Source organism: Quercus robur, chromosome 9 (assembly GCF_932294415.1).
Source record: "Quercus robur chromosome 9, dhQueRobu3.1, whole genome shotgun sequence".
In the NCBI taxonomy this organism is placed as follows: domain Eukaryota; kingdom Viridiplantae; phylum Streptophyta; class Magnoliopsida; order Fagales; family Fagaceae; genus Quercus; species Quercus robur.
In genome coordinates this window covers 6,432,017-6,441,857 of record NC_065542.1, presented here as the reverse complement: position 1 = coordinate 6,441,857, position 9,841 = coordinate 6,432,017, and the positions used below count along the sequence as shown (strand labels likewise).

Below are 9,841 nucleotides of genomic sequence, written 5' to 3'. Positions count from 1 at the left end.
ATCATAAAAAAAGAAAAGACTATTCAAGATCACAAGAAATTAAGCAAAACTCGAATAAAAAAAGAGAGAACCATAGATATTAAAGCAAGAGAATTACAAATTATCAAGAAAGATTGAAAAGAAACCAGACTTAATTAAACATAGCAAGATTATCTCAAGCAATTAAATACTTTCATTCACCTAAAGAAACTCCACAGAAAATTAAAAAAACTACTACTAATGAAAAACAAATTACAAAGATCCAAAACAATGTTTTTCATTACACCCTTTACTTTGAAGAAACCCACTTGCCATTGACCCATTCAAGATGAGGCCTCAAACGAGAGGTTGGATAAGAAATCTCAACCCCTAAGCATAAAAGAGAACATAGTAACTATCGGACCCTTTCCTCCCAGAAATCTTGCCCTCCCACCAACCATCATTATCAAACGCATCCACCACATCAAGTGCATGAAACCCAATTGCCAAAACTTTAGGTGGCCTTGGCCTCAGTTCCACTACACCAAAATAAGTCTATTACATCAAGTGTTAATACAACAAAATTAGTATAGTGGTATTAGATATAATATCACATCTAAAAATTAAAATTCGTTGCAATAGTAACTTAAAAATAGTATATTATTACATTAATAATAATTAGTTGTAATAATTTATAATTTTCAATTGCAATAGAGATTTTAATACTAAATTGAATTTAGAAATTTTTTTGCAATAACTTATGTGGGGGCCATTCGATCAATAGGCCCATTAAGGTCAGGATTGTTGGGCCTGTGGCCCATCCGAGGATTCATATCCGTCCGAGGAGGCCAAGTCAGGTCATAAGGTAATTACTGAAGGGGGTAGTAGTCAATATCACGAGGGTAAAGTTCTGTATTCGTCCGAGGACGCCATACTCCTCGGCAGTATGCGTCCGAGGATGAACAGGGCGCGGTCTTGTTGCAACCGGGCCTCAGAATTATGTCACCAATGCAGATATGATAACAGACCAAGGGAAAAAGGGAAAAGACAAACAAATATCTATAACCACAGCTGCCTCCGCATTAATGACCTCTCAACCAACTCTCTGGCCGCATTAATGTGGAGGTGATACCTGAACAGTAAGGAGGCAGCTTTACAGCTGCCCATTGGAAGTTCCAGGAGGTGCTAGATGGGACAGAAATAAATCTTCTGAACCCAACCTACACGTGTGTGGTGAGGATGGAAGGCAAAGGGTGGTATATAAATTGAAAGAAGAACATGCAAAAAAAGGGGGGATCGGAACAAAAAAAGAAGAGAGGAAGAAAACCTAGCAAAAAGAAGAAGAACGAAAAGAGAAAAAGAACTGTATTAATTACCAAAGAAAACGATCGTTGTGCTAGCTTTGGGCCTTCAATATACGTGAGGGTGAGTCTTTTTATTATACAAAAGTTAACCTAGTTCTTTACACCCACGCTCTACAAATCATATTGTTTGGGCCTATTTACGAGCGAACCTAGTATCATGTTGGGTCGTTGCAAATCGTGTCCCTACAACTTAAATTGAAGAAATCAATTTTTTTTAATAACTTAAATTGAAGAAACCATTGTAATAACTTGATACCAATTATATATTTTGCGATATATTAGATTAGATCAAAATTTCAAAGAGATAGCTTATTGCAACAAATTTAACATTGTAATAACTAAAATATCAATTATTTTACAATCTATTGCAATGACAAACATGAAACTGCAATGAATATATTATTACAATGATCTAATTCCAATTATTTTACAATCTATTGTAAGAAAAAAAAAATGAAAAATTTAACTATTACAATAAATATACCGTTGCAATAATTTGAACCCAAATTATTTTTGTCAATTCTTTACAATCTATTGTAATAAAATTCATGAAATAATAGCCTATTGCTACAAGATATTTGAAGTAATAAATTGTTTATTGGAATAGAAAATATTTTATTACATCAAAATTTTCATTAAAATATTTAAAATTTATTGCAACAAAGTTTTTTTGTAGCACAAACTTATTACCTCAAATTTTATTGCAACACTTCACATAAATTATTGCAATGACTTTGATGTTATTGCAACAAATTTTTTTGTTGTAATAAACATTTTTTGTTGTAGTGTTCATTTTCACCAACTGTTTCAATGAGTGGGCGAGATTGATCATCTTCAGCCACCAAGTTCTTGTACTGCACTGCGTATTCATTCTCATAATTCTTAATCACTGTTGCTGCATAGTAGGAACCCACAAAGCCTTCTTGCTTGCTACAAACTTCCACTTTGTCACCCCTAGAGAACTCCATTGTTGAATGCAAAAGACACCGAGAGAGAATAGGATTTTGGAATAGAGTAATTAAATTGAATAATGCTAGTGATGGGACTGTACTAGACTGAACCGGGGTTTATATATTAGAAGAAAAAATTGGGTCAGTTTGTAATCCTATTGAGCTTAGGACTTCAACTTCGAGTCGGTATAGGAATTAGGAGAGAGATTTTGTGGCCAAGAATTTTTACGTAGGCTGCAAGAAATTTTGGTATTTGCATGCTTACACACCAACGTGTCAATTGTTCATATAGACATAGCAACTCCAAGTTATTTAATTTGAGGATATAGCATATGACCACTAGAGTTTTCAATTGTTGTATACTAGTTGTCAATAGCAACTTCCCATACTATACTTTTCTTGTGTTAAAAAAAAATTTTAATATTAGTTTTTTGTAATTCAACTAAACTCTAGACATTTGTATTTTTGTTATAAAATATTTAAATGCCGCTCACTTTGATTTGTCTAAGCAATATTCCCCACCTTTAGTTTTCCGTGAATGATAAACAGTTTAAAATTTATCAACTTAGGATTCTTTTTGGTTTCTATTTTTCCCAAACCAAAAATGTAAAAAACACAGTTCCAAACATGTAAGGATGATCCAAATATGACTTTTACAACTCAAACCACTAAACCAGAACACCATTCTATTTCTAAAAAGGGACAAAAGAAGATTTGAGAATTAAGAAACTCAAAAATTAGGAAAGATTCAATTGGTAATATTATACTCCCTCTGTCCCACTTTTTTTTATCCTGTTTGAAAAGTCAAACTTTTTAAGGGAATATCATTTGTTGTCTTGTCTACTTTTTAAAAATGTATAAGTTTCCAAAACTACCCTTAAAAAAATTTATCAAAAAATTGAATTAGTAAATTAATAGGGGTATAATAGGAACATTAGTAAATTAATGACTTTTACTTTTAGAAACAAGACAATATTTTGGGATATCTTAAAATGGAATAGAGGACAAAAAGAGTGGGACGGAAGGAGTATTATAAATCTGCTAACCAAGTTATGCATTTTATTTTCTCTCCTTTCTCCCTTATTATGGACAAGGGTGTAGTCAGGAATTATTTTTTGGAGGAGCCGATTTGTAGTAGCGATATACTAATTAAGAGCTTGTTTAGGATCAATGTTAACTTTTAGCTTTTAATTGTTATGTATATCTTTTTAAAACCTCATTTTCCCTGCATTTTTTCACTTTTTAAAGAGACAAACAACACCAAAAAAAAGTCACAGAATCAGTGGGTTAAGTATAAAGAAATACAATAACAATAAACGTAAAAAGACAAAGTCAAATAAGCATACATTGCTGACAAAGGGATATTACTTACACATATTCCTATTTAGTTATTCAGTATTAAGTTTAGTTCTAGAGAAAAAGAGAAAGACAATTGAGATGAGAATGAGATACCTTGAGGCAAGGGCTTAAGATAGAGGCAATGAAGGCTTGGCATTGGGCCAGTGGTGGTTGCGGCGTCACAACCGTGTAAAAAAAAAAAAAAAAGGTCAATTTTTTTTTTCTTTGTTTTTTCGGACAGTAAGGAGCAGAGGAGGCATGAGAGATGAGACTGATGAAGGTTTTGTTTTGTTTGAGCCGGGATTTGGGGCTGGCTGGGCTGGCAGTGCTTTAGAGGAGAAACAAAAATTAATAACCTAGGTTTCTTGATATTGGGAATGAAGTATAAAGTTTTGTTTTGGGCCAATTTTTGCTTTAATTGAGTACAATAACAGATGTCTATTGGACCATTTTTTGCTGGAAAGATGTCTATTGGACTAAAAGAAATTAAAAAAGTATGGGAATAATTTTAGGGGGCCGGATATTTATTTTAGGAGGGGCCCATGTCCTTCACGAATCGTTCATAATCTATATATATATATATATATATATATATATATATATATAAAACCGAAGCCTTTGCAGGCACCATAATTTTCCACGTCAGCACAATATTTAAAAAATAAAAAATAAAAAGCCTTTGCAGGCACCACAATTTTCCACGTCAGCACAATATTTAAAAAATAAAAAATAAAAACAAAAACATTATAACTCCTCAAAACCCTAGCAACCTTACCCCTCTCTCAAGTTAAGGCACCATAATTTTCCACATCAGCACAATATTTAAAAAATAAAAAATAAAAAGCCTTTGCAGGCACCACAATTTTCCACGTCAGCACAATATTTAAAAAATAAAAAATAAAAACAAAAACATTATAACTCCTCAAAACCCTAGCAACCTTACCCCTCTCTTAAGTTAAGAAATATAAAGCCACGGTTTCTGCAAACTCTCAAAATAAAAATATTATAACTCCTCAAAACCCTAGCAACTTTACCCCTCTCAAGTTAAGAAATATAAAGCCACGGTTTCTGCACACTCTTTCTCTCCAGACGTAGGAAGCCCTAAACGCACGGTATAGCATTCAAGACTTACAATGCACGGTATAGATTTTAGCTTATAAAGTTCAGCTTTTATAAGGTTAGTTTTGTTTATATATTAATTAATACATAGTACTTTGTTCACCATTGAATACTCATATAATCAATTTCCAATTTAGTGTTCAAGAATTAAACCAAAATTCTAACTGCGCTATCATAAAATATTATTATTAGTATGAATTTTATAGAGTTGCGGTGTTTAGGAATTAAACCAAAATTCTTTTAAATTATCTATAATATTTTGTCCTCCGAAAGTTTTCTCTCTTTGATTTTAGTATATTGTGTTTCTTAAGCTATAGAGAGATTTTCTTTGGTTTCTGCAAACTCTCTCTCTCCAGATGTAGGAAGCCCTAAATGCACAGTATAGCATTCAAGATCTACAACTCACGGTATAGATTTTAGCTTATAAAGTTCAGTTTTTGTAAGGTTAGTTTGTTTATATATTTTGATAGAGAAACATGTTCAATGTGGTACGGCTTAATAATCGCATTAATAGCCAATAGTTAATACCATTTGCAAATTCAATTCATGGAGTTGCAATTTTCATTAAATTTTTCTATGGCTTGAAGCACTTGCATTTTAACAAATTGGACATGTCTTTAAAGTCCTTTTATTTCTTTGGGGAAAAAAAAAAGGAGAGGATATGTTAAAACTTGGCATCATCAACTTATAAGAGAGGATATGTTCTTAGATGGTAGGAATAGGACAAAATGGTTACACGTTTGAGATCAACCACTCTAAAAAAATAGTCTGTGCAATCATAAAATATTATTATTAGTATGAATTTTATGGAGTTGCGGTGTTCAGGAATTAAATTTTAAGGCTCAGTTGCACAATATGTGTAAATTTTTCAGAAGGCTACTTTAAATAGTAAGTCAATGTGTCTCTTACATTTGGGTATTAGTTAGAATTGTTTTCAAATGATTGTACCAATAAAGGTGAATGTGTATAAATTTTGTTTAACTATTCCGTGCATCGCACGGGTTAGCGACTAGTTCTACAATATAACACAACAAGCATGTATTACATATTATAAACTTATAATTGGAATTTTTTTTCATTAAAAAAAGTTATAATTGGGATTTTCATAATTTGGGTTATGAATTTGGATTTGGGGTTTAAAATTTAAATTCTTTATTTGGATAATTTTAGATTTGACCCAAATTCAGCTAGGATTTGAAGGCCTCAAATCCATGGGCCAGTGGAGAGAACGAATATGAGAAGGTCATTAGACATTAGTAGAAAATGGAAATTGGGAATGTAATGGGCTTCGGCTTTTAATTTTAGTGGAACCAAACCCAATCTTTTAGGCCACTTTGAATCTAGCCCAATAACTAGTGTAAGTTTGTGGGTCAGGTTAAACTCAGGCCCACACTGGAAAAAGGGTGTTTCTGCAATTTCCGAAGCATATGATAACAACTGTAAAAACCACACGTACTCAAAAGGTCCAACCAGTCCCCGCCACGTGGCTTAGCGGTTAATTCTTGAAAATCCACTTTCCCTGAAACGTTGCATATTTGAGAGTGATTTGAAAACTGTCTCAAAACTGTGCAATATATATCAACAAATTCCATTCGCTCTAAAACATTTGATATCAAAACGAGTCTCTCTCACAGTGACAAAAGTCACAAACTTTCTTTGATTTATGCACCGAATCTCTCACACCCTGAAATCAATTTCTCATTCTTGTTCAATGCGTCTAAACAATATGGCCCCAACTATGCTAAGAGAGCGTTTTCAGCAATCTGTCACTGCTAATTCGTTTCGGTCTTATCTTGCTGAGTTCCTCTCCACATTCTTCTATGTGTTTGCAGTTGTGGGATCTTCCATGTCAGCGAGTGAGTCCTTTGAAATTTGACACTTTTTGTTAGTGTATATGCTATAGATTTAGTGTTACGTAAATGGGGTTTCAAAGTTCATTCTTACTCTTTTCATGTACTTGAATAATACATGTGATTAATCACTTTCTTTTGTGTTATATGAGTCATTTACTTAGAACTTTGGTCAATGACTCTATGGAGTAGTAAGTGTGTAAGCCATCATACTTAAAAGTTATGTTGATTCTTGAAGATATGGAGAATTCTATGTTACAAATTTTTTTTTGGTAGGGGGGGGGGGGGGTTAAATGTGTACCTAATCTTATATATTTTATAATAATAGATGAGCGGTTAAGGTTAAGTAAATATGGTACTTATTAGAAGTGTGTGCCGTAGAATAAATGAATGCGCCTGCATTACTAAAAGCGTGCATATGATTATGAATGAATGGCCATTTTTCATTCTATATAGTGTTGAAATTTGAAAACAATTACAGCAACTTTAAAGGAGGAATTTGAAATATTAGGCTTTTTTCTATGAAGGATTACATGTTTACGTGGCTGTTTGACTGAATTTGCTTTTTAAATTCATGTGCCCTTGTTTGATTTTGTAATGTGGCAGGGAAATTGAATCCTAATGTTGCCTCGGACCCATCAAGTCTGGTGGTGGTTGCTATCGCCAATGCCCTTGCATTGTCAGCTACTGTCTATTCTGCTTGGAACATCTCAGGAGGGCATGTGAATCCGGCCGTCACGTTTGGAATGGCTGTTGGAGGCCACATTAGTGTCCCAACCGCTCTGTTTTACTGGGTTTCTCAGTTGCTGGCTGCTGTTTTTGCTAGCCTTGTCTTAAAGGTAGCTGTTGTTGGACAGGTAATAGAAACATTCATGCTAGTGATATCTTTTGTTAGTGTAATTTGTGAATTAATTTGTCTTACCTGGTTTGTGCATGTTTGGTTTTTTAAGGATGTTTTCACGTTTTCATTCTCTTTATCAAACACTATAATTTCACTTTTAGACCATTTTTCTACCTCTAATTATAGGAATCATTGTGAATTCTAGTCTACCAACAAGAGTGTTTTTAGAAACAAAACATGCATGTACAGTTTTTTGAGACTAGAAAATGATTTGGGTAGTTTAACAAACAAAACTTCTTTAGTTCATGAAATGACATCCCCAAATGTTTCAAGAATGACATTTCCATAAGTTCATACCCTCTAATTGTATGACTTTTACTAAAGAAATATTCTACTTAAAAAAAATATCCTAGTAATTTATACAAGCCTCAAAAGGAGTGTTGTTCCATGAAACCTTAAGGAGACTGGTGTAATTTGTCCGAATGTTTTTCATTTAGCAAGTTGATCTGATTGAAACTTGAAACGATGTTGTTAAGCATACCAAAATATGACAATAAATGAAAAGTGTTCATTGTAATCATTTGAGTTTTGCAGCATGTTCAACCCTACATTATTGCAGAAGAAATGACTGGGTTTGGAGCATCTATCATGGAAGGTATCATGACATTTGGTCTAGTGTACACTGTTTATGCAGCCGGGGATACCAGGCGTGGTACAATGGGAGTGGTTGGACCTATAGCAATTGGTTTCATAGCAGGAGCCAATGTGTTAGCATCAGGACCCTTCTCTGGTGGATCAATGAACCCAGCTTGTGCCTTTGGTTCTGCTATCACTGGAGGCAGTTTCAAGAATCAAGCAGTTTATTGGGTTGGACCCTTGATTGGTGCAGCAGTTGCAGGCCTTCTCTATGACAATGTGGTGTTCCCTTCTCAAGCTCCAGATTCTATTAGGGGCGTCACTGAGGGAACTGGGGTGTAATTATATGCTTCATACATTTGCTTCTTTTCGTTTGTTTTATCTGCTAATTTGTACTTGATTAAGGTGTTTATTAATTGAATTGCTGAATGACTATTAATTAATTGCATTAGCCTCTGCATTTTCTTTTTTGTTCTATAGTGTTGAGAAGCTATATAGATATTCTATATCCAATACGTCTTGGAACTTTTCACAAATAATGTGAATTCAACATTTTAACGATTCTATGTGCCACTAATCCTTTTGAGGAACAAATTTCTCTCCATGTCCTCGTTCATATAACATGGCACGAGTTACATCTCTATATTTGTTATATTTAATTTGAACCATAAAATTTATCATTTTCAAATAAAAATGATTCTTTTTCTCGTGAATAGTTGCATTGTTATATACATGTTTCTTATTTATCTTATGCTTCTATGATTAAATTTGAGCAACACAAATAAGTAAAGAATATTGTGTAGCTAGATTCTCTCTTCTTCCATATTGCTTTTTTTTTTTTTTTTTTTTTTTTTGGTGTGCTGTATAACATGTATCTTCATGTGCGTCCCATCAATTAGGACAAACTTTTATCATTTTGTCTCACATTTAATAAATAAGCTACCAGAAACTATTGGATACCAAAAGGATAAGATAGCCCCAAAAAGAAAGAGAATCTTCATTCTTATAGGAATATGATATTAGCAAGTTATCAATTGCATTGATGATCAATTTTGTTACTTCATATTCATATTCATTCATGACCAGTGGAAATAATTGATTTGACTCTTTGAACCACAACTAATTTTTCATTTTTTTTTTTTTAAATTCCTAGTTTTATGACTTTTGTTGCGTTCAATTAGTTTTCTAATTTTCTAACTTTAGATGAAATTAAAATATATTTTTGGTCCTTAAAATATAAAATTAATCCATTATATTTCAAAAACCTCATTTTGAACTTTGATATTTGATTTTGTTCTTAAGCAATAATATTTGGGGATAGTCAAATCCAATGTGGGTACCCAATCTGACCCGATTCGAAACATTCTGATATTTATTCATATCTCATGGTCATGGGTAAAGACTATCGGTTGGGTTTGGATAAATACTTGAATTTTTCAGGTCGGGTACGAGTACGGGTATTACCCAAACCCGATCCATTAAAAAAGAAAGAAAAAAAAAAGGAAAGAAATAAAGAAAGAACATAATCAACTAGCTGATCTCACAAACCAAGTTTTGAACTCGTATTGATGCCCATAAAAGATAAATATTTTGTAATAGATTAAGGTACACAAAATATAGGAATTTTTTGAAGTGCTCTTCATTATTTTGAAAGGAATATTACTTCTAAACTCACAAACTATAGTTTTTGAGGAAAGTAATTAACAAAACCAGCACTGTAATACATATATATATATATTTATATTTATCATCAATATTCTCCCCAACGCTGCACTCCAAGAGAAG

The 9,841-nt window shown here is 32.9% G+C and overlaps 1 protein-coding gene and 1 pseudogene across 1 annotated transcript; one reads left to right on the top strand and one right to left on the bottom strand.

The window, feature by feature from the left end:
* Positions 1 to 268: 268 nt before the first annotated feature.
* On the bottom strand, positions 269 to 2,290 carry LOC126698288 (protein AGENET DOMAIN (AGD)-CONTAINING P1-like; annotated as a pseudogene).
* Positions 2,291 to 6,334: 4,044 nt separating this feature from the next.
* On the top strand, positions 6,335 to 8,526 carry LOC126699332 (probable aquaporin TIP5-1). Its single transcript, XM_050397086.1, has 3 exons — positions 6,335 to 6,585; positions 7,186 to 7,436; positions 8,015 to 8,526. Exons 1-3 carry the CDS (start codon positions 6,393 to 6,395, stop codon positions 8,396 to 8,398), a joined length of 828 nt encoding a protein of 275 aa, XP_050253043.1. The 5' UTR covers positions 6,335 to 6,392; the 3' UTR covers positions 8,399 to 8,526.
* Positions 8,527 to 9,841: the final 1,315 nt, after the last annotated feature.